The 24,018-nt window shown below is 57.4% G+C and overlaps 1 protein-coding gene across 15 annotated transcripts; it reads left to right on the top strand.

Annotated features, from left to right (window-relative positions):
- The first annotated feature begins 109 nt into the window (after positions 1–109).
- Tcf7 (transcription factor 7 (T-cell specific, HMG-box)) lies at positions 110–24,018 on the top strand. Of its 15 annotated transcripts, XM_013030992.1 has the most exons (11): positions 247–342; positions 14,854–14,962; positions 15,846–15,933; positions 17,441–17,533; positions 18,427–18,546; positions 19,363–19,525; positions 19,637–19,744; positions 20,215–20,263; positions 20,956–21,028; positions 22,516–22,536; positions 23,165–24,018. In XM_013030992.1, exons 1-11 carry the CDS (start codon positions 247–249, stop codon positions 23,184–23,186), a joined length of 942 nt encoding a protein of 313 aa, XP_012886446.1. In that variant the 3' UTR covers positions 23,187–24,018. The 15 variants fall into 15 exon arrangements, with proteins under 15 accessions (XP_012886458.1, XP_012886459.1, XP_012886456.1 ...); XM_013030993.1 differs by lacking the exon at positions 20,956–21,028; XM_013030995.1 differs by lacking the exon at positions 20,956–21,028 and having other exon boundaries at positions 23,098–24,018.

Genomic DNA, 24,018 nt, shown 5'->3' with positions numbered 1-24,018 from the left:
GGGCTGAGGTGGGGAGGCCTGGACACGCGCGGGGGTTCTTCTCCCAACCACTTGGCACCTGGCAACACCCTCCGCCGGTTCCCCAGCCAGGCACGGACTTGAAGGGGATCCCTTGGCAATCCTCATTTGGATGATGATTTTTCTTTCAAGAGCAGACCACAGCCTGCAGCTCAGCAGCTGCCCCGGCTGGTGTCTGACCCAGCTGTGGTTTTTCCAGGCCTGAAGGCCCCTGAGTGCTCCAGCGTCATGTACAAAGAGACGGTCTACTCCGCCTTCAATCTGCTCATGCACTACCCACCGCACTCGGGAGCCGGGCAGCCCCCCCAGCCGCAGCCCCCGCTGGTAAGTGACCATCCCCCCCCCCAGCAGCCTGCCAGCCTGTGCCCTGCTACAGGCCGAAACTTGGGCAAGAAAGTGACTTCTGCCTAAGAGGATGACAATTCCGTGCTGTTCCCCTCACCCCTCATCTAAAAACCCAAAGAACGCTGTTACTGCGGGAAGGAGGGGCTCTGCCTGGGGTCATCACCTCTTGCCCACTGGCTGTTGGCTTTTGTCTTCCCAGCTTGCTCACAAGCAGGTTTGGGGGCCCTGGGTTCTGGGGTGGATCTTCTCAAGAAAACAGTGGACCCACTCCCTCCTGAGAGGAAGGTTGTGTGCAGAGTTAGCTTTCTCAGCCTCGGTCTTGGAGGAAGAGGCAGGAGAGTTTGCTCCTCTGTTTGGTTCCTAGTTGTGTAGGAGTAGAGAGTTCCCCTCACCTGTGTCATGACTGGCTTGAGTGTGTCCTTCTGGCAGAAGGCCCCAGTACCAAGTGGGTTCTGAGCAGGCTGGCTTGCGCTCATAGGCATCAGGAATGGGTCAGTCAGTGGTGTCTATTGGCAAGGACTGTCTCATTGAACAGGAGTTGATTAATTTTTTTTTTTTTTGTCGGTCGGTCGTGGGGCTTGAACTCTGGGCCTGGGCGCTGCCCCTCAGCTCTTCAGTTCAAGATGACCTCACTACCACTTGAGCCACAACACCACTTCCAGTTTTCTGGTGGTTAATTGGAGATCAGAGTCTCATGGTCTTTTCTTCCCCAGGTTGGCTTTGAATCACAATCCTCAGATCTCAGCCTCCTGAGTAGCTAGGATTACAGGCGTGAGCCACCAGCGCCCGGCTAGTTGAATCTTTTTAACTACCCAGAACTTTGGGATCTTTGCACCATCACCACAAGTCAGGCCTCTTTGCTCTCGGGTGTAGATAAACCGGGATGAGGCCGAGTGAGAACAGCATAGCAGCACAGCTGCACAGCGTTTCAGACTGTCTAAAGGTGGCCCGAAGTTAAGGGTGAGGGCACGTGGAAGGCTTGGAGGTTTCTGATGAGTAACTGCTGGTGTAATGGAAGCCCAGTACAGGTGGGGCCACGGGCAGCTCATGATGGGGTCCACCCAGACCAAGGAAAGGGCATCTGTGAGGCTGTTTCAGATGAGGAGTGAGCACTGTGGTGAGAGCCGTTTCCTGCCAAAGTTGGTGGGAGGTAAGAAAGCAGATACAGGCTGCTCTCCAGAAGCCTGAGTGGAAAACCTGGGAGACAGCTGACTTAGCAATGGACTCATCCTCTGGACCCCGTTTCTTCATCTGTTATCCAAGTACGTTGGTTGGCCTGACTTGCTTCCCTGGGGTGTCTGGGCTCATGAGGTGGTTCCCTTCTAAGCCTATGGGGAGGGGGCTCCCCAACCCTGAGGCCTACCCCCTGCCCCAGCAGATGGTTAACAAGAGATTTTAGGATCCCCTGTAAGGTCTAAACCCATAGATTTAGGGCCAGTTGACACACTGTAAAATGCTGGCAGGTGTTGCTTGGACTGAGCGTAGGGTCACAGTGGTCATGGTTACTAGTTAAAAACCTAGGTCCAGCTGGCAGCACTGGTGGCTCACGCCTATAATCCTAGCTACTCAGGAGGCTGAGATCTGAGGATCATGGTTCAAAGCCAGCCCAGGCAGGAAAGTCTGTGTGACTCTTATCCCCAGTTAACCACCAGAAAACTGGAAGTGGTGCTGTGGCTCAAAGTGGTAGAGTGCTAGCCTTGAACAGAAAAAGCGCAAGGTCAGTGTCCAGGCCCTGAGTTCAAGCCCCACAACTGACAAAAACCCAAACAACTAGGCCCTAGGAGTTTCCTGGCAGGGGGCAGGCAGCAATTCAGAGTTCCTCTTACAGCCTTGGGCTAGCAGCAAGAGAATACCCAGAGACAGAGAGCCTCCTTCTGTTTAAGGGTGTGGGTGATGGGACCAGTCAGTATTCAGTCCAAGAGTGGGTGGACACTAGACTCCCACAGTCAGGATCAGCCCTATGGCCTGGCCGCCACCATGTAGAAAAACACAAGTTTCAGCAGTTCCTGGCTGTGTGTCCCATGTGTCCCGCTGGTGCTCCTCCCTGCTCCCACTACTGGCCTCTGCTGCTCTGCCGGGCTGGGATGGAGACAGGCCTGTGGTAGGGGGGACCCTGGGTAGGCGAGAGGTCCATGAATAGAGGGGCGCCTCTTTTGAGCAAACCCCATAGTTACATTGCATAGCAGGTAAAAGTAGTGTGGCCTGATTTTTGTTTTGTCTTCTCTGCTTTGAGACCTGGGGTGGGGAGGGTGGGGGGTGCGGCGCTATGCACTGGTCGTAGGCCGGACTTGGGGATTCTGGGACCTGTAAGGCAGTATTCCTTAGGGAGAAGCCGGCTGTTGCATGGGCAGCATTGCTCCTGTGTGGCCTGGGCCTGAGCCTTTTGCCATTCACATGAAATGGCCAGGACAGACAAAGGCGGAAAGTCGATTAGTGATTGCCAGGGCTGCGAGGAGGAGGAGGAGGATGAAGATACGACGATGTTGATGATGATGGGTAATGACCGTTAGTGGGTTCTTTTGGGGATTCCGAATTACAGAGATGGCAGTTATACAGCCTTAAACAAAAAGCCACTAAATGGTGCATTTTAACATGGCGCCCTTTTGGGGGGTATGAATTATACATTTCCTTGTCCCTGTGTTGGGGGGGGGTTGTCAGGAGCAACAAGCAGCAGCCCCCGTGTGGGGAACCTGGGGGAGGCGGGGACTCACGCTGGGGTCTCGCCTGTGCGTCGCTGCGTTGAGGTTCGGGTGAGGGCTGTGTGAAGGAGCCCTGGGCACGCAGGGGCTGAGGCCATGTGTGGCGCCCCTGTCCCCCAGAAGGGGTCTTGCTGGCAGGGAGCGGAGGCTGAGCACCACTCAGGGTGGAGTAGACCTGTGAAGAGGGCATCGGGCAGCAGGCCATTCCCTAGATTTGGGGGAGTCTCCAGCTAAGCGGTGAGTAGACCCCAGCGAGGCGAGCTATCAAAGAGGCTTGGCTGCAGGCGTCCCGCGCAGAGCTGGCTCCAGCCCCGGCTGTGGGGTAGGGTGACCTGAGCCGCACCGTCCAGGCTGCTGCTTGTCCAACAGCCTGAGCTTCCCTCCAGGCAAATCTGTTGTTGTTATGGCTTGAACTCTGGGCCTGGGCGCTGTCCCTCAGCTCTTCAGCTTAAGGTGCGCGCTCTACCACTTGAGCCACAGCGCCACTTCTGGTTTTCTGGTGGTTCATTGGAGATAAGAGTCTCACGGACTTTCCTACCCAGGCTGGCTTTGAACCGCGATCCTCAGATCTCAGCCTCCTGAGTAGCCAGGATGACAGGCGTGAGCCACCAGCGCCCAGCCCCTCCAGACAAACCTTAAGGTTACCCCTCTAGTGCCTTCCGTTGTCCAAACCGTTCACCCCCGCCTGAGTGCTGGGCCTTGACCGTCCCCCTCTCTCTCCTGGTAGGTTTCTGACCTCAGGACCTTTGCCCCTCCTCTTTGAGCTTCCCACTGTCTTCCACAGCTCTTCACCAAAGTGCCACCTTTTCATTCCTCCTTCGGAGCTTTCTTCAGATGTCACCCTCCCAGGAAGCGTTCTGTGACCCCCTCCCGTGCCCCGCCCCTCGGGCCCCAGATTGTCTTGCCCACCGCAGCTCTTCAGGGCAAGGTAATCGCATCGCTTTACGAGACACTTACCACGCTGAGCCGTGGCCAGGCCCTGGTTTCCTCGTCTGAGCAAATGGGCTACTGAGCCGCCCTCCTCTGCTTAAGCTTTGCCAGAGAGGCACCCTGGGGCCCCGAGCTGGGGTCCGGTTGGCTTTCTCCTGTGCTGTTTTGACTCGGCTGGCCCTGGCTTGGGGACAAGGCCCGCCTGGAATCCGTCTAGACGCTGTAGCTCTCCATGTTCTCAGAGACTGCGTGGCTGGACCTTGGGGCTCAGGTGCACCAGCCCTCGCTTGCTACCTGACCTCGCCCACAGATTCTTTTTTTAGTGATGAGGCAATACTAGGAATTGAACTCCAGGCCATAACTTGCTAACCCTTAAGCAGTACCTCTAGGCCATTTTGCCTTAGGCTATTTTTCATCTCTGAAGCTTTTCCCCAGGCTGGCCTCAGTCTGTCGTCCTCCTACCTCTATGCCTCCTGCTTAGCTGGGATTACAGACGTGTATCACCACGTCCGGCTTGTTTACTGAGATAGGGTCTTGATAACTTCCCCCCCCCCCAGGTTGGCTTTGAACTGAGACCCTCCAGATCTCTACTTCCCAAGTAGGTAGGATTATAAACTTGAGCCACTGTGCCTGTCCTTCACCCAGATGGTTGGGAAAAGTACTTATCTCTAAGCCACAGTGGGAGCCATAGCTGCTCCTCCATCCTGAGAATTCTTTCTCATCCCAAAGATTTATTTCAAAAGCAACTCCCCTTCCTCACCCACGTAAAACCCTTGTACAGAATGTAAGGAAACGAGAGGGAGCCCGTCAGCAGGTGGCTCTTGCCTGTAAGTTGAGATCTGAGGATCCTGGTTAAAAGCCAGCCTGGGCAGGAAAGCCCGTGAGGTTCTTATCTCCAGAAAACCGGAAGTGGGGCTGTGGTTCAAAGTGGTAGAGCGCTAGCCTTGAGCCAAAGAGCCTAGGAACAGTGTCCAGGCCCTGAGTTCAAGCCCCACAACCGACAACAGCAACAATATAAAGGGCCTTAGACGTCTCTTAGGGCTTGCTCTGCTGTCTCTCTGGTGTCCAGTCAGGCTGTAATGCTTCTTGGTTTCCATTGAGATGATTTTCCTGGAGCATAATATGAGAGAATCGGGGCTGAGGAAGTAAGAGGAAGCAGGGCCGGAATTCTGCTGCCTCAATTGCCTGTGGGTTTGGGCCTGTGCGGTGGGCTCGCCCTGGCAGGGCCCTGGCAGCAGGGATGAGTCTTGGCTGCTCTTTACTCCTCAGCTTTGTGCTGCGTGATGGGAGCTAAGGGATCTTATCTTTATCTTTTTTTTTTGCCAGTCCTGGGACTTGAACTCAGGGCCTGGGCACTGTCCCTGGGCTTCATTTGTTCAAGGCTAACTCCCTCCCACTTGAGCCACAGTGCCATTTCTGGTCTTTTCTGTGTATGTGGTACTGAGGAATCGAACCCAGGGCTTCATGCATGCTAGGCAAGCGCTCTACCACTTAGCCAGCGCTCCCTAAGTAATCTTAAATGGCTCTTCTTTGTTGACTCGGGAAGCAGTGGCATTTGGGCAGTCTGCAGCCTTGCTCCCAAGTTGGGACTCTGCTTTGAGCTGGCTTCCTGCCCCGCTCTGTTCTGGGGATAGGGTGGCATGGCTGCAGTTTTGGGGTGCGCAGATGGGCATTCCTCAGGCCAACAAAGAGCCTGCGTGTGTGGGTCGGATCTGCTACGGTGTGTGTGCAGGTGCGCTTTCGCTTAAGATGAATTCTCTACCACCTGCGCTGCGGCTCCACGCCCGGCTATTTGGTGGTTCGTTGGAGGTGAGTCTCCTGGCTTTCTTGCACTGGGCTGGTTTGGAGCTGCACTCCTTAGATCGCAGCCTCCTGTGTAGCTAGGATTACAGGCATGAGCCGCCGGTGCCTGGCTCACTAGGACTTTCTATCTCAGCCCCGCCAGGGTTCCCTCAAGGTGGTTTCTCCAGCCAACACCTAAGGCATTCATTTCGGCTCGGCCTCTACCACGTTGAGCGCAGCTAAAGGAGGGAGCCAGGGGTGAGGGGCCCTGTGGTCTCCTGAGGCCTCAGCCCACCCTCTGCCCCCTGCAGGATGGGGGTGGCCGGGACTCCAGGGTACTGGTGCAAAGTCACATCACTGCTGAGGCCAGGGTGGGCCCAGACCCCCCTGGGGGAGAAGGGGCAACATTGAGCCGCTGTCCCCCAGCCTCCTCCCTGCGGTCCCGGAGCCAGGGGCACACCCCACGCGCCTGAGACTGCGCTTCCTGTCCCTGTGTACAAACAAGGCTGCGCTGAAGGAAACAGGTGCTTTGTGGGGGTCACAGGAACGCCCTTCCCCTCCCGCAGTAAGGTGCTGTGCTCTCTGGGGCCCTCCTATCAATGGGGCCGGCCAGGCCAGAAGAGGCCCCGGGAGCGGGGCCTGTGCGCACGGCCCCACCTGCTCCCCACCAGAAGGTGAAGTGTCGCCCGCCCTCCCTGGGCTGCTGGGGCGTGGAACGGCACAGTGGATGTGGGGTGTCTGGCTGGCACCCACACTCTCCAAGCTGGGTTGGAGGCCTCCCATTGTACGGGACTCTGGGAAGGAAGCTTAGGTGACCCTCAGAATCCCTCCTGTGTTCTCGGCCTGGTTTGGCCAAGCCAAACCTCTGCCCACCCAGAACTGGGCGCTAGCAAGGCAGAATGCTGCGGGGGGTGGGGGAGAGAGAGGCTGGGGGACAGCTGGCGAGGCTTCTGGAAAGGAGCCTGGGGAAGGGGGAGCAGGAGGACGCTGGGGTGGGGTACAGCGCAGCCGAGGAGAGAGACGCCCCGAGGAGCGTGGGCTCCGACCCAAGCCCAGGGCACGAGGCGAGGCTGGCGAGTCGCCAGCACGCAGCCTTGGTGCCCAGGCGGCGCTGGTTCTAGAGCCCAGGAAGGCTGGCAGTATGTGGGGCGAGTTGGCAGCGGGGACGGCCAGGGCGGTGCCCACCGCAGATGGTTTGAGTTGGACATGCAGGGGCGGGGCGGGGCGGGCTGGAGGAATGCGAGCAGACCAAGGGCAGAGGTCAGGCCTCACGCTGGGGAGACCCCAGGGCGCTGGCCAGTGCGGGCCCAGGACCCACCCCAGGGTGGGCATTGCTGATTTCCTCTCACTGCAACCCAAGCGCCCCTGGCCAGCCCTTCCTCTCCCAGGACCCCCGGGGCCGGCTTCTTCCTTAGGCAGTTCACCGCCTTCTGCCTGGGGGAGAGCAGCCCGGGGTGCAGACCCCCACAGCCCCAGCCCGGCGGCGCTTGCCCCCCCACACCTCTGGGCCCCAGTTGTGCGGGAACCAGGGCTGGAGGGCATCTGTCAGCTGGGGGGGGGGGTCCCCGGCCGCTTCTGCCTGCCTGGTCTGCACCCTAGTGCCGCAGCCCGGAGGCAGCCTGGTGACATAGGCTTCACCCCGCAGCCGCGTCTCCCCAGCCAGCACGCCCCGGAGATCAGAGGAAGCGGCCTGGCTGCCAAATGCGCTTCCTCCCGGCCCCGTCTCCCGGGCGGGCGGGCGGGCGGCGAGGAGCTGTCTGCCCCACACCGTCTGCTTCCAGATGACGTGTGCAGCCGAGGCCGCGGGCATGGGCGGGCAGACAGGGCCCTAGGAGCAGGGGGGTGCGGGCTGTCCCCCCCCACGTTGTCTGAGCTGGCCTGGGTGCCAGTGGTGGCAAATGGCCTCCTGCTAGAAAAGCCAGATTTCCCGGCTGGGGCTGGGGGAGAAGGAAGCGTCCCATGTGACCCTCTAGCAAATCTGTCACCAGTGATGGAGTGGGGGGAGATGAGGGGGTGAGCTAGTTAAGGCTTGTGAGGTCCAGATTGGATAGACAGACCCGCCGGTTGGGTGGGCCTGGTGCAGGGGGGTGGGGGGGACTGGCTGGGTCTGGCTGCCGTCGAGTGGAAGGGTGGTCAGGAGGGGGGGGAGCAGGTGATGGAGCCCAGGCTTGGGACTCGGAGTAACTCTGCCTTGGCCGTGGTGGCTGCGGCCCAGCCTCCTGGTGTGCCGGGCCGCCATCTGAGACGCATTACTGATGCTTTGTAAACTCCACATCATGCGGCCACATGAAAGCCTGGGAACCTAAAAATAGCCACGCCCGGAGCACGCCCCGCACTGGCGGGGCCCAGCTGACCTCTGCACGCACGCACACGCACGCACACCCACCCACCGGCCGCCAGGCCGCCGCCGCCTCTCCCGGGGAGCCAGGACTGGCAGTGCCACACCCACGCAGCAGCGTGGGCAGCCCCTGCCCCAGGCGCTATCTAGGCACAGATCTCGCTGGCTGAGTCTGGGCTTCGGGCCTTGAGGCCTCACCACAGGCAGAATGTCGGCTTCGGCCTGAGCGCGTAGCGTAGCCTCAGGGCCTGTGCCCGACAGGGCTCTGCCCAGAGTTGTCGGGGCAAGCTCCTAGCGAAGCCACCAAGCCCCAGCAAGGTGGAAGGGGACCCAGGAAGAGGCTCCCCCCCCCCCAATTAGCTAAAGATCGGTTTGACCACCGGCAGGGTGGGGGAGAAGGGCAGGTCTGCCCCGGGCCCTGGGCTTGGGTGAGGAGCAGGAGCCGCTCTTCTGCCTGGCTTTCTGTGCGTTCCCTATGGTCTCTGTGACCAACTGCAAAACCGCTCTTTTCCCTAAAAATAAACATGCTTATGGGCTCGGGAGCAGCTTTGTAGCTATCAAAGGAAATCATAGGGTGTTTAAGAAAATTACATTGTGTTTTCAGAAAGCAGCATGAAAGTCATTAAGTTGGAGGCTTCATTCAGATCAGATGGCTCTGTGGCCAGCCTGGTGGCCAGGCAGGCAGAGGGTGGGTGGGCCTCAGAGGCTGAGACGCAGCCAGGGTCCAGGCGGGGCTGGCCTCCTGCGGCAGCCACCCCAGAGCGAGCTGGCTGGCTTTGAAGCAGTGTGCGGCCCTGGGAGCCGCCCAGCCAGAGGGGCTAGCGGAAGCAGCAAGGCCCGAGGCCACGAATGCTGGAGGCCAGGTTCAGGTGTGGGAGCTTCCAGGGATGGTATGGTAGTTTGGATCCAAAAGGTCCAGTGACGCTCTAGAAGGTCCAGGCCACATGTGGCCCTTTGCCACAGCTCAGAGTCCGGCCCAGAGTAAGTGCTCAGCAAACAGTTGTTGAAAGAACAGTAGCCACAATGTATCTAGAGCTTCCCCAGAGCCAGGCCTGTGCAGAAGCTGAGCAAGTAGGTGCTACTGTTGCCCCATTCTCCAGATGGGGAAAACTGAGGCTCAGACATGCTAGCAGCCCACAAATCAGCGCTCCTTGCTGTCCTGTCCAGTTTGTTCTAGCATGTGTGGGGCTGGATGCGGTGCAGGCCAGGAAGAGGGCCGAGTTGGTTGGGGGAGAGCAGCACTTAGGCTCTGCGGAAGAAATGCCATGTGGGAAAGAGTCGTGAATGTCCTTGAAGGCTGGCTGGGAACAGTCCACAGCAAACGCTCTGAGCCTGGTGCGGATCGCTGGGAATGGCTCCCGGAGCTGTCTGCAGCCTCACTGGGGGCTTCTGCCTCACTCTGGCCACCCCACTTCATGAGAGGTTCAGCAGTCTAGCCTGATGGTCCCAAGGAAGTGGACGGCCAGCATCTTGACTTGGCACAGAGCCGGCTTTCCTGGAAAGTCTTTGACCAAGGACACACTCGCTTTGGGCTTTTTTTTTTTTTTGGGTCGGTCGTGGGGCTTAACTCAAGTCCTGGGCGCTGTCCCCGAGCTCTTCAGCTCAAGGCGAGCGCTCTACCACTTGAGCCACAGCGCCACTTCTGGTTTTCTGGTGGTTCATTGGAGATGAGTCTCGCTCCTGCCTGGGCTGGCTTCAGCTCGTCCACAGTGCTCCCTTGCCCCCTGGGCAGCATATATTTGCTAGAGAGCTGCAGCCTCCTGGCTCCCTGTACCATCCTTTCCCTGCTCAGCCCGCGGGAGTTGGGCGATTCACCCTCTGCCCTGCACCCACACTGTTATACCAGGCGTGTGTCTGACGCCCCACCTCAGCCTTGCTCAGGCCTCTGCTTCCAAGGGCCCTGCTGGCCGTGGGTGCAGTCCCGCCCCTTCCCGTGCCCACACTGGGGTGGGGGCGAGGGTGGGAGCCTCCAGCAGCTGTTGGCTGGGCCTCGTCTTGTTAGCTTGTGGATAAACTGCCAGACACAGACCGCACAGAGCCCAAGGCCTCGCCTGGCCAGCCCTCCTGGCCTTCCGGGGTAGTGCGTCCACCCTTCCAGCCACGGCCATCATGGAGGGTTCAGGCCAGACCTGTGCACGCAAGGGTGAGTTCAGGTGGGGAGATCGAGGCACGCAGCCGGCCAGCTTGTTTCTAGGTTGGTTTTGGGCAGCTGCTGCCAGCCACAGGGGTGCCTGTGAGGCCTGTGGCTGAAGTGGGGAGTCTGGTCAAGAACCCCAAAGGATGCTGCTGGACACCTGGCCCTCCTCGGCTAGGCCCGGCCTTCTCTTCCCGCAGTGCCACACCCTCGCCACGTTCCCTCCAGAGCCTGGTTCTCCTCTTCCCTCAGCCAGGCTCCGGCCTGCACCAGGGCCTGGGCGAATGGGATGCCTGGCCAGGAGCAGCAGCTTGCTGATGTCAACTAGCAGCTTGCTGCAGCAGCTCCGGAAGCGTCTTACTTTCCTCCTAAAAACATCCTGTCCCAGGGGCGTCCCCACACGGGAGGAGGGGCTGTGCAAGTGAGCGAATGCTGGCCCTCTACAGGGGTGTGGCTTGCCAAGCTGCATGGGGGGGCGCTTTAGTCCCCACCAGTGCCCTGCAGGGCCTGTTAGCTGATGTCAGGCCAGGTGCTGGGGGACTGCCGCAGTGGCTTTGCGGCCAGCAGGTGGGATGAAGCTCCTGGTCCACAAGGGTGTGGCCCGGCCATTCCCAGCCTGGGGCCGTGGCCAACACTCTAGGCCGGTCCTCTGGAGAGCACCGTGTCCTGGGCTCAGGATGAAGGGCCTGAGCAGGGCTCCGACTTGCCCTCTCTGTGTGTTGGGGCATGCGTACCTGCATGGATCAAGGCTGGCGCATCCTTTGGGAAAGCCCAGGAGCCTGCCTGTCCCTGGGCATTTCTTCCCCGGGGCCCCAGGCTAGCCAGAGTCCAGAGCATCTGTGCAGTTCCACCCAGTGTCCCCCCCCCCCAGGGCTGCATGATGGGGCTCCCAGGACTGATGTGGGCCAATACTGGCTCCTGCAAAGTGGGGGGAAGAAATAAGACCCCCAAGGCGGCTTTTTTTTCTTTTTCTGGATGGTCGTGGGGCCTGAACTCTGGTCCTGGGCACTGTCCCTCAGCTCTTCAGCTCAAGGTGAGTGCTCCACCACTTGAGCCACAGCACCACTTCCAGTTTTCTGGAGTTTCCTTGCCCAGGCTGGCTTTGAACTGTGATGCTCAGATCTCAGCCTCCTGAGTAGCTAGGATGACAGGTGTGAGCCGCCATTTCAGTTGTTCGGGGAGTTGTGCTGAGGGAGCAACCAGCTGGCACTTACTGTGTCCAATGTGGGCCTAGTGTTTTTCCAGAAAGGGTGAGTGGCAACCCAGATCTTCCCAAGCTGCTCCTCCTGACTCAGACCCGCAGGCAGGAGAGCGTGGGGGTGGGGGGAGGTGTCTCAGGTGCTAGGTAGGCTGAGCCTGGATGCTCTCCAAGCTCTGGCTTGCTGCGACCCTGTGCCTGGCCCTCACTTGCTCCGGGCCTGCCATGTTCTCCCTGAGTCCCCAAGCCCCCACACTGCTAGAGTCCCCACTTCGAGGGCCTGGTCTATGCAGTGAAAAGCAATTCAGGGCACAACCCCAGACACAGGGGTCAGTATATTGGGGTATCACCTTGGAGGGAACACAGGGTTTAAGGGGTGGCTCTGCCATTGTGCCCACAGGGAGCTCCTCACCTGAGGAGGGGCGTGGGTGGCAGCCGAGTCGGGTGGGCATGCAGAGGCTCCGGGGAGTCTCTTTGGTGAGTGTGCTGAGGACAAAGATGACCATGGAGAACCACACTCCCCGGGGGACCCGAAGCAGATCTGGCTGCTCTGTGGGCCATGCACTGCCAGGAGAACTCCCTGGTCCTGGAGGTCCCAGAGGGGATCTGAGAAGCGCTGGCACAGATCAGCCAGGCTAGGGAAGGGAGAGACTGAGCTTAGGACTGACACAGCCTTGCGCTGTTCTGCTCACAGGGGTCAGAGGGTGGCATCCCAGAGGAGCCATGCCTCAGTCTCCCCATCTGTCAGTGGGGCTAGTAACTGTGCCCCTCACCGGTTGGGTTAAGGAATGTCTGATGCTCGGTGGCTGTTGGCAGACTTGCAGACATTCCTTGGCTGGTACTTGGCAGCTCAGTCACGCACCCCGATGGCTTGTGCCTGCTGGTGGACCCCGCCGTATTTTGGAGGGGGTGCTTATCCCCGGGAAGGCGTTCATAGAAGGGCCTGGTTGGGCCTCACAGGCTCTCCCACCCTTCAGGCTGGAGCCAAGAGGAAGCAGCAACTTTCTTGGCTGGGAAAGTGTGGGGCTCAGGCGCTTGGGGGTTTTCAGAGTCAACTGTCAGCCGCGAGGGGGTTTCTCTGCTGGCGGTGGGGCGGGAACTGGGCGCTCACCGGCCGCTCTGCGTGGAACACAGCAGCCCCTGCGGGTCTGCAGGGAAAATGCCCACTCTGCTCATTTTGCACCTGAGCCTGCATAAGTGTGTATGCGGGGGGGAAGCCCGGCCCAACCTGAGGGCCAAGAAGCAGGAGACCTGTCAGGAGAGCCCCACGTTCACCTCCTGCTGCCTGCCTGCCGAGAGGCCCCAGAGTGGGGAATTCTTAGCGGGGAGCTAGAGTTGGGGTCACAGACCTGGGTGAGCAGCGGCAGGAGGGGCCAGCCCTGCTGGGCAGGGCCTATCACCTGGCCACTGGGTAGAGGCTAGACAAGAACTGACCAGAACAACAGCGTCTCAGCCCTGGAGTCTGAATGAATCCTGGATCTGTCCTGGTGGGGCCACAGGCTGGTGGGAGAGCAGGGGTTTTGGGGTCTCCTGATCCGAACAGTCCACTAGGAGTCATCCACGCATCTGTGCGCCTGCCCCTGTGAGCACGCTGCATGCCCCACTCTGAGCTCACTCCTCTGCCCTGTTGATGTGCTCAGGGCCTGGTGGGGACAGTCACCCCAGGCCTGCCTCCTTGCCCTTGGGAGGAAGGGAAGCGCCTGTCCCTGAGTGTCCTGGAGGACCCCACCATGTTGTCTGGGAGGTCCTGGAACAGCCCTGTGCGTGGAGCTCTGGAGCGGGACGTTCCGCCGGCTTCAGGGGGCCAGAGGTCCTGTGCCAGAGGTTCCCCTGGCTACCACTACTAGGCGGGGGGGGGGGGGGGCTGGGCCAGGCCCAGCCACAGCCTGTGTGACCGTGGGAAGGACTGGCCAGGCCTCAGTGCCTTCCCTGGCGGCCTGGCCTCCCAAAGACCTCGAGCTGCCGGTGGGTTCTCTGAATCCCCCTGTGCTGGGTGGCAGACTCCCAGGGGAGGCAGGACCAGCCCACGGCTCCCCCTCAGCACCCACATAGCAGTCATGGGCTGCACTGCAGCCTTGCCTAGTCCTGCACCCTGCATGAGTGGCGGGGTGCTTTCCCACGGGGCACAAGGCCTGCTGCTATCTGTCCAGCCGGCGATGGCCTGTGTCCTAGCAGATAACAAGGCCTTCAAGATTCCCAGTAAGTTCCCTACTTTTGTTGCCCCGCAGCAATCGATGGCTCCCCCAAACTCTAGCTGGACTTCCCACCTGTGCCCAGTGAGGTGGAGGGGACTGATACTCCCTCTCGGGGATGAGAGGCCCTGAGCTGAGGAAGACAGGGCCTGTATATGAGCAGAAAGCTTAAGGGGGTTCTGGTTTGGCTCTGTTGAGTTTGAGGGGGGCCCACTGAGAGTGGGATCATTAGGTGAGCATGTTTGAACCCAGGGCCTGGAAGGGAAGTTGGGAAAGTGACAAAGGCCAAGAATGGCTCAAGGAGGGAGCCGGCAACTGCCTGATGCCAGGGTGGGTAAAATGAAAACAATTGCCCACTGGGTCCAGGATGGTGGACATCGCTGGGAACCTTGACAGGTTGGCTGACCGTGCGTTGCAGGGAGAATGGGAAGGATTCCAGATGGGAGAAATTAACTTTTTCTCTCCTTACCCGGAGTCCCCAGTAGCCAGGTTGCAATTTATTACCAGTAAAGGGAACTGGAGATCCTAAGAAATCCAGTCAGGAGTCTGGGGTGAGGCAGACCACGCAGCCTGTTTTCTTGGTCAGAGATGTCCACGTGTCAGAGATCACTCCTCCATGCTTTCAGCCAGTGCCATCCTCACACGCCTCTAGCTGGGAAGCAGAGCTCGATGGTAGTAGGTTTATACGCCCTGAGCACGTGGAGAAATGGGCCTCGGGTCTGGCAGTGTCTCCCTGTGGCTAGGTTGTGTGTGGAGCCCTCTTCCTAGCCTCCTTCCCCATCAACAGATGACTGACTCATCTCTTGACTGAGAACCAACCTCTCAACTGTGTGAAAAGTAAGAGTCCTGTGGTATTAAGAAAACCATAAGAGTGGGGGCTGGGCAGCACCGGTGGTCCTGCAGGGAGCCGGGCCTCACACCTTCCAAGTGACAGGGCCCAGAGGTCCTTTCCTGGAGGAAAGAGTGCCAGGCGCTGCTGCCTGGGAATGGTGGCTGTGTGCAGTCTTGCAGATGATCCACTGGCCTCCCAGATCGAGCACCCGGGGCCTAGGTATGCCTGCTCAGGCAGAGTCAGGGGGCGGGGGCCAAGTGCACTGGAGAACACCACCACGACACAGGATGGAGCGGCGCCCTCCACCTTGAGCAGCCCACATCCTGCCTCCCAGCCCCCTACCCCCTCCGCCTCTCCAGGCTCATTTCCCCTCCTTATTTTTCAGCACAAAGCCAGTCAGCCCCACCATGGAGTCCCCCAACTCTCTCCTCTCTACGAGCATTTCAGCAGTCCACACCCCACGCCCACCCCTACAGACATCAGCCAGAAGCAAGGTATGGTGGGCCTGGCGTGGGGCAGGGGGCCTGATGAGACCAGAGCCTGAGGCCCAAGGTCTGACTTCTGAGACTGGGTAGCTTGGCCCGCTTTGTAACTGGCTGTGCAAACCCAGGGCCTGTCTTAAGAATGTGAAGGCTGGGGCTGGGAAGGTGGCTCAGTGGTAGAGTGCTTGTCAAAAGAAAAAAGCCGGAAGTGGCGCTGTGGCTCAAGTGGTAGAGCGCTAGCCTTGAGCTGATGAGCTGAGGGACAGCGCCCAGGCCCAGAGTTCAGGCCCCATGACTGGACCCCCAAAAAAAGAATGTGAAGGCTTCAGGCTGGGGTGGGAGGTTCGTGTGAGTGACCCCCAGCCATTAGCATCTGAGCGGCCACCATCTGTGCACCTCTGATAACCCAGAGCTGCAGCCTCCGCCTCCCCCAACAAGAAAATGGAAAGTGGTGGTTGTGATGGCTGATTCACCTCAGTCCCAGCCCAAGTCATTCTGAAATCTACCATTGTCAGCTGTGGGAAAGCTGCTGACTCAACCCCAGGGCTGGGTGGAGCCCTGGCTCCCCAGGCCAGGTTCCTGCAGGCCTTCTGCTCAGAAAGCCAGGCTGGAGCCTGCAGCAGGACACAGCCAGCTGCAGATCAGCAGGGGGCCCGGGAGAGTGCCACCTAGCCTCTCACTCTTGAGGGGTTCCATAGACAAGTCACCCCACTGCCTTGCCCTGGGTCCCCTTACCTCTTAGGCCACTGTACGTGCGAGGATAGCCCTGAACAAATCATGATGTGTAAAGCCCTCACAGAGAGGGGTGGGGTCGTAGAATGAGCCATCAGAAGCTCTAGTATGCTGCTGAAATCACCACCAGCCAGGCTTAGCACTTACCTGATTCTTTCTATAGTTCATAGGCCGCTGCAGACCCCTGACCTCTCTGGATTCTACTCTTTGACCTCAGGCAGCATGGGACAGCTCCCCCACACCGTGAGCTGGTGAGTGTGGGCCCCGTGGGAAAGGAGCGCTGCAGGCTGGATGGACCAGACCTGCCCTTCCATGCCCATCCTTCTACACCAAGTGCGCTGCGGTGTAGACAGCACAGGCCGGCCAGCAGCTCTGCGAGGGGCCTTGTGGTCCTCTCACCTCTGGGCATTCCCCAGTTGGCTTGGAGACCTCTAGAGCCATGCAAGTTTGAGAGAAAATGAAGGTAGGCCAGAGCAGGGAGAGGACAGAATGGACAGCCATCAGAGGCTGGTGGTTCTGGAGTTGCTTGAGGCATCAGCCCTTTGTTTATGTGGTGACCAGCCCCTTTGGAGGCTCAATTACAAGGCCAGGACAAAGGATCCTAACCCCCAGTTGGGCTTGACTGGGCCCAAGGGTGTTTCTCAGCTGGAATCTGCCCTCTGCAAGCTACATGGTCTTTAACTCCTTGGCCTGTGTGACCAAGGCAGATCTCTAACTGCTCTGGGCCGCGCAGTCACCCAGGGAGAACAGGAAAGACTGACTTCCCAGGAAGGCAGGGAAGGCCACAAGAGTGCCTGCCCCTTCCCACTTGCTTTTCATGATCGGCACGCTGCTCCTTTGGACAGAGCTCCACTTTAAATGCAAGGCAGGACTCTCTCCAAGCACCCTCGGCAGCACGATGGGGCAAGAGTGCTCAGAGCACAAACGACCCCCCCCAAAAAAAAAAATCCTTGAGACTCTTCAATTAACCATCAGAAAACTGGAAGCGGCACTGTGGCTCAAGTGGTAGAGCGCTAGCTTTACACTGCGCCCAGGCCCATAGTTCAAGACCCACAACCGACAAAACAAAAACCAAGAGCCTTGAGCCTGCAGAGGAAGTTTAGCCACTAAAGCTTTAAGCATAGGAGGAGCAGCCGCCCTGTGTCCTGGGGTCCCGCTGGGCAGCCCATGGCTGCCAGGAGAGGAGTGGGTTAGCTCTCTCTGCAGTGAGCCTTGCAGTAGGCCACACAGGGTTCTGGATGCAAAGAAGCACTACTGAAAGCTGATTGATACTTAGGTTTCTGCCTGCTCAGAACTGGTTTGCCAGGTGGGTGACCCAGGCAAGAAGCCAGACAATGACAGGGATGATAGGGACCCAGAGGGGTCTCATTCCACTTGGGATGGATGGATGACCAGGAGTGGAGCAGGCAAGTTGGGGGCGGAAAAGCAGTTCAGACATCTGCAAAGGCTCTGGCCTAGGTTATCAGCCTAACTGTCAAGGAAACTTAAGAAGGCAGCTGGGAGGCCCAGGAAGTCTGTCGAACTGGGTCCTGGGAGGAGACTCACACGCGAATCCAAGGCTGGGAACGCCAGTACAGCTGAGAGGAAGAAATAGGTGGCGCGGAAATTTCCCACTGGTGGCAGAGGCTGGAAGTGCATCTGAGTAAGGAGGTCCATTTGTCTTGAAGACTGTATTGGTCAGGCCCAGTAAGGTGTGAACGTCCTTCCTCATGGCTGGCTGGCTGCCAGGCTCCTAACAGCTGTCTCTCCCAAACACAGGCCCAGCCCTCCTCTCTACCCCCTGTCCCCTTCCTGCGGATATAGACAGCACTTCCCTGCCCCTCCCGCAGCCCCTGGCGCCCCCTACCCCAGGTGAGTTCCCTGCTGGTAGCCAGGCTCCTGCTTCTGTCTCCCAGGCTTCAGTGCCCACACAGGGCTGTGCTTACCCTGTGTCCATCTGTGTCTGCTACTCTGTGCCTGAAAACAAAGGTAGTGGGAGTCTGAGGCCTCTGCAGAGCCAGGACAACAGTGCACGCACACGGTTAACTTTACACTAGAGTTCTGTACCCTGATCTGATCGGGGCAATGTCTTTTACACCACTCCCCCCCACCCCCCCCTTAGTGCTGCCCTTCAAGGGATTGCACACCTGTGCAAGCAGCGAGGGACAGGACCGTTCTCCCCACAGCAGTGAGGTGAGGGGAATGGGCTCAGACAAGGAATGGCAGCTGCCACTTGCAGCTCAGCGCAGGGAGGGAAGTGTGGACACAAGCTGCTGGGGAACACTCAGACCCCAGTCCAGACAGGGAAAGGATCATGGGAATGGTGGTTTCCTCAGAGAGGCAGGGAGAATTATACTAGCTGGAGCTGGCTGGGAGTGAAAGGAAGCAGCAGATGGAGAGATCTCAGCAAGGAGCTCAGGCAGGATTTGAGTCTGGGAACTGTGAACTGTGGGGGAAAGTTCAGCAGGAGTGAGCCAGGAACATTCTAGGTCATGAGAGGGGCTTAGGGTTAGAGCGCGGAGGCCCATGGGACCACTGTAGGCTCCCGAACAAGGAGGGGACAGACTCAGTGCTGTTTGGGACTCAGCAACTCTGAGCAGCAGCCGTACAGTTTTGCAGCGTCTGCAGTGTGTCGAGAGCAGGGTTTGTGTATCGCCTGTGTGTCAAGCCGGTGGGGTGGGTATCTGTTCACCTGTGTCTTCGGGCACTGCAGGACCTTGGTATGCCCGAAGTCTGGCTCAGTGTTAACCCCCTCCTGCCGCCAGGTTCACTCACCCATCCCTGATGCTGGGCTCAGGTGTTCCGGGTCATCCGGCAGCCATCCCTCACCCGGCCATTGTGCCACCCTCAGGGAAGCAGGAGCTGCAGCCCTATGACCGAACTCTGTGAGTAAGAACACCCCAGGATGTGTGTGTGTGTGTGGGGGGGGGGTGGACGGGCAGTCAGCAGATCTATTTGATCACTCAATATCTATGCCTTCACGCCCAAGACAGACTTCCTGGCAGCTACCAACAGGCCCCTGGCTCTGCCATCTTGTGGCATGAGCTACTGCCTGGCTGATTTTTTTTTTCTTCCCTATGATGATCACGGCCTCATATTAGTGCTCTTCCACTTGAGCCATAGCCTCACGTACAGCTTTTTGCTGGTTTAATAAAAAGAATCTTCACAGATGTTCCTGCCCTGGACTGGCTTCCTAGGATGACAAGACACGCACTGGGACTGGGGCTTTCAGTAGCAGGAAAGGGTGGATAGTAAAAACATTTTTATTTGGGCCAGGAGGAGAGGGGCTAGCCGCAGTGGTGGCTCACACTTAGAATCCTAGTTATTCAGGAGGCTGAGATGAGAGGATCCTTCATTTGATTTGAGGTCAACTTGGTCAGGAAAATCTCATGAGACTCCTCTCCAGTCAACTACCAAAAAAGCCAGAAATGGAGATGTGCAGCTCAAGTGGTGGAGCGCTCGCCTTGAGCATAAAAGCTGAGGGGTGGCATCCAGGCCCTTAAATTCAAGCCCCAGGACCAGGCCAAAAGAAAACAGATGGGGGAAGTCTGTATGCCTGCTTCTCCCTGGCTATCGTCTCTGTGGCACCTCAGTGCTGTCGTTTGTAAACCTTGGTATACACTTCACACCAGAGGAGGGTGAGGCGCTATGGGATGGCCACCAGGGGCAGAGGGCAGCTCTTCAGCAATCTGTATCCTCAGGAAAACACAGACAGAGTCTAAGGCAGAGAAGGAGGCTAAGAAGCCAACCATCAAGAAGCCCTTGAACGCCTTTATGCTGTACATGAAGGAGATGCGAGCCAAGGTCATTGCAGAATGCACACTCAAGGAGAGTGCCGCCATCAATCAGATCCTGGGCCGCAGGGTGAGGCCATGGGCAAGTGGGCTGGCAAGGATGACCCCCGAATCCCTTCACCATGCTGCAGCCTGTGGACTCCCTGATGTACCCCCATCTTGCCCCTCTTTCCTACTGCAGTGGCATGCACTGTCTCGAGAAGAGCAAGCTAAGTATTATGAGCTGGCCCGCAAGGAAAGGCAGCTTCACATGCAGCTATACCCAGGCTGGTCGGCACGGGACAATTATGTGAGTGACTAAAGATAAGCCACAGGCTGGGTCGGGGAGCCTTCCGAGATACCGTTTGCCAGGCTGCTGTCCAATCAGAGAGCAGAACTGCTGTCCTAATGAGACACACGAGGTAGAGCACCCAGGGGCTCCATGGTTTTACTGGAAGAGCACAGCAGCTGCTGCGAAGGCAAGCCACACATCCTGTCCCCTGCAGAATGCATTCCCGATGGGCCTGCTGCCCCAGCGTGGGGTTGGGCCACATGGGCAGATGAGGGAACATCTGGAGCTCGTTTGCTCCAACTTGATCAGATTGGGAGAGGAAGAATCCTCCAGGTGTAACCCCCACAACAGCCTGGCAAGAGCCACAATCAGAAAAACACACCTCAAGATAGGCGGGACTCTGCCCAGAGTTCCAGGAGCAGCTGGCTAAGCAGCAGGCCAGGGCACTTTCTCCATCCCACATCTGAGCATCTTTTCATTCCCTTCAGGGAAAGAAGAAGAGGCGGTCAAGAGAAAAGCATCAAGAGTCCAACACAGGTGAGGTCTTGCTGCAGCAACAGAATGTCCTCCCCCTGTCCCCCTTTCCAAAGAACCATGAGGGGAGGGGCAGAGCACCCAGCCTCGAGCCTTCTGGACACAGGTCCTTATAGACAAGTGCACCTTCAAGTCTCCATGCCCCAGGGATTACCAGCAGAAGCAATGTGTGTAAGCAGGTGGTGTGCTGAGAGGCAGGGAACCCTCCCAAAGCCCTTTGACGATAGGAATGGCCCTGATGTCCATCTCAAGTGTGGAGTGCAGACACAGCAAACGGCCTTATCCCTCAAGGGAATGTGGGTGGCAATAACAAATGGATAAAGTGGGCAGGTAGTTGCGGTGGATGGACTTCCTCACAGGCATTTTCTGGGCTCTTGTGGAGCCTCCATGCTGAAAGGGGCCCTGGAAGCCTGCTCGAGTAGACCACCTTGCCACTTCATTCTTCCCACTGACTTTTCTGCCCAGCTGGGTGATACCTTTTCTGTATCTTGCTCTAGGCCCCCCCAGATCCCCACTGAGGCTAGCTGTGCCATGGAAATGTCCATTCTTTCTGTGGGGGCTCTGGGGTATCTGTAACTGGCTAACACTGATATTACCTCTTCGTTCTGGGCCCTGCTCTGCCCTGCTGCCTGCCTGCTCGCCCTCTGCTCTGCTCTGCCCTGCCCCGCCCGCCCCTCTGCCATGGCTGTGAGCAGACCCTGGCTCGCCTAAGAAGTGTCGTGCTCGCTTTGGCCTCAACCAGCAGATGGATTGGTGTGGCCCCTGCAGGTGGGTTTGTCCCCACCATCACTCTCCCTTTGCTTCAAGCTGCTTCCCCAACTGCCTACGTTCTGCTGGGCCTGCAGTTCCCTCCTTTGGCCCCTCAGGCCCCTCCCCAGGCATCCCCAATGAATGAGACCACCACACACCTGGTGGAGATCAACAAGTGGAGGGACAAAATATTCTAAGCAGAAGGAAAGGCAGGTGGCTCTGGTGCCAGCCAGATCTAGCAAGTCCTTAGCAGACAAATACACAACTCAGGTGGCATGGGCCTCTGAAATGGGATCCCTGCTGATAAAGTGCGCTAAGAAAAGCAAGGCAAGAACACTGACTGTCCAAATAACCTGGCTGCCTGTCATGTGACTTGCTATCTTAGACCAGAGGGCTAAGTGGGGAGCAGCGGTATCCCTGGGCTGTTGTAGCTAACGGGTCCCATGGTGCCCAACTTGTATGCTTTAAGAAATAACGTGGAGTCAGGCACCAGTGGCTCATGCCTATCATCCTAGCTACTTAGGAGGCTGAGAGCTGAGGATCACAGTTCAAAGCCAGCCTGGGCAGCAAAGTCCGTGAGACTCTCATCTCCAATAAACCACTAGAAAACTGGAAGTGGCGCTGTGGCTCAAGCAATAGAGCGCTTGCTTTGAGCTGGAGAGTGCAAGGATGGTGCCCAAGCCCAGAGTTCAAGCCCCATGACTGACAAAAAGAAAAGGTCATACCCACTAAGTGCATAGTTACCACATTTAGGTCAGGCAAGGCCTAGCAGGACTGAGACCAGAGGCAGTCAACCATGTAGCGAACTAAGCCAAGTAAGGGCTAGACCCTGAGTGCAAACCACAGCACTTGAGGAAAAAACAAAGCCAGGCACCCCAGGCTCATGCCTATAATCCTAACCACTCAGGAGACTGAGATCTGAGGCTCATGGTTTGAAGCCAGCCCAGGCAGAAAAATCCGTGAGACTTCTCTCCAATTAACCACCAGAAAACCAGAAGTGGTGCTATGGCTCAAAGTGATAGAATGCTAACCTTGAGTCAAAAACTCAGCAACAGCACCTAGACTTGAGTTCAAGCTTTGCAACCAACTAAACCAGTTTATGCTTAAAGACAAACTGGCCTAGAGAATTCTTAAGTTGGTAACAGGCGAGAGCCATTACCCATTTCTTCTTCTCTTAAGCCTAGTTCTAGGGACTGGAGACTAGTCAGCCTGCAGATCAGAATCCCACAAACACGAAGCAGATGCTGGAAAAGCAGAGCCACAGCATGCCGGCCCATTCAAGTTCCCTCTGCCACCTGGTGGTGGTCATGAGAATTGCACATGCCCTGGGTCAGTCCAAGAGGTAGATGCAAGCCTGAGGGGTACAAGCATGTCACTCAAGCCATGGGGGAGGGCAGACAAAAGAGCAGCAGCCAGACCTGAGCAAGATCAGCAATTTTTTTGGTTGTGGTGTATGACTATGAATTCACCCTCTATTTACAGATAACTCTCTTCACTATTCCTAGGAGGAAAAAGAAATGCATTCGGTACTTACCCGGAGAAGGCCGCTACCCCAGCCCCGTTCCTTCCGATGACAGTGCTCTAGGCTGCCCCGGGTCCCCCGTTCCCCAGGACTCACCCTCATACCTTCTGCTGCCCCGCTTCCCCACAGAACTGCTTGCTGGCCCTATGGAGCCAGCACCAACATCCTCAGGCCTCTCTGCTGCTCTCAGCCTCCCAGGCCCCGAGCCCTCCCAGGTCCCCCGCCACAGCACCTTTCCGTGTACACAAGTACAGCAGCAGGAGTCTCTGAGACAGGCGGCTTAGCATGCACAGAGTGCACCCCAAACCTGGGAGGAAGCTGCAGAGATCCAAATCACATGGAAACCAGACAAGGTCCCAGCTCGGAAGCTTTCAGAAGCTTCACATCTGCCTGAACCTGACCTGGGCTATCAATTCAAACTGCTCAAGCAGTTGGGATCAGATCTGTGTTGTCATCTCATTCAGGGCATTCTGGGGCCTATAGCAGCCCACATCTCTTCTTATCACCCGCTATGCTAGCCAGATGCCCTTCCTCCTCCCCTCCCTTTTCTTTTTTTTTGCTGTAGGACATAGATGGGCTGGACCTTCTCTACAAATGACTCATGTCCCTTCTGCCACACCCTCCTATGCCAGACACTTCATGGACCAAGAATGACCTGTTAATAGCAAACACATGCAGTGTCAACCACAAAGCTCAAGATGACAATGCTTCTCATGGGGATTGAGAAGCTGTTTACAACAAACCAGCTGCTACTCCTAAGCTGGACCAGAAGAAGCCTCTCACCATGTTCTCAAGCTTGCAAGAAAGGAGCAAATGGAATTAGGCCTATGAGTCCAGGCAACAGGAATAACCTGCCCCCTCCCCCCCCCAGCAAGCAAATGTGGGTATAGAGGGTGTCTGGTTTTATTTCAAATTACACATCTCCGCTTATTAATCTTTTCACTTCCACGTCCACCTCATCCCCATCAGTTAGTTGAGCCAGCTTCTGGGCAGCTATGAGCAGACAGACACTGGCCCTACGCCTGCAAAGCCTATCCAGTATGCAGACTAGGCCAGCTTGCATTTCCTTACGGGGCTGCAGGAAGAACCATCACAACTAAAACCCAGGAGCCCAGAAACCTCTAGTGGTGGACATGATTTTCACCACAAGCCACTTTAACATTTTTGAGCCAAGCTTCAATCCTGAGCCTTAATTTTTTTTTTTTTTTTTTTGCATTTTTCACTGTACCTAGTCTGAATCCAAAGAAAACTGGCTGTCTATTCCAAACGCCTCTCAAGAAAAAACTTTTAGTTCCTACTTTAGCCACTGGTTTTTCAGAATCCAAAGATCACATATTCTAGTGTAGTGTTACAAGAGGTCTTGGGGGGGAAGAAGACCAATGTAGTATTCAAAGTATTTTTGTATTATTAATGTGTCATCATAGAGAAACTTTTTTAAACATAATAAAGATACTTTTTACTGGGTTTTTTCAAAGCCTGACACTGA

This window comes from Dipodomys ordii, unplaced genomic scaffold, assembly GCF_000151885.1.
Source record: "Dipodomys ordii isolate 6190 unplaced genomic scaffold, Dord_2.0 Scaffold135, whole genome shotgun sequence".
NCBI classification, from domain to species: domain Eukaryota; kingdom Metazoa; phylum Chordata; class Mammalia; order Rodentia; family Heteromyidae; genus Dipodomys; species Dipodomys ordii.
This window is presented reverse-complemented; position numbering and strand designations above follow the sequence as displayed.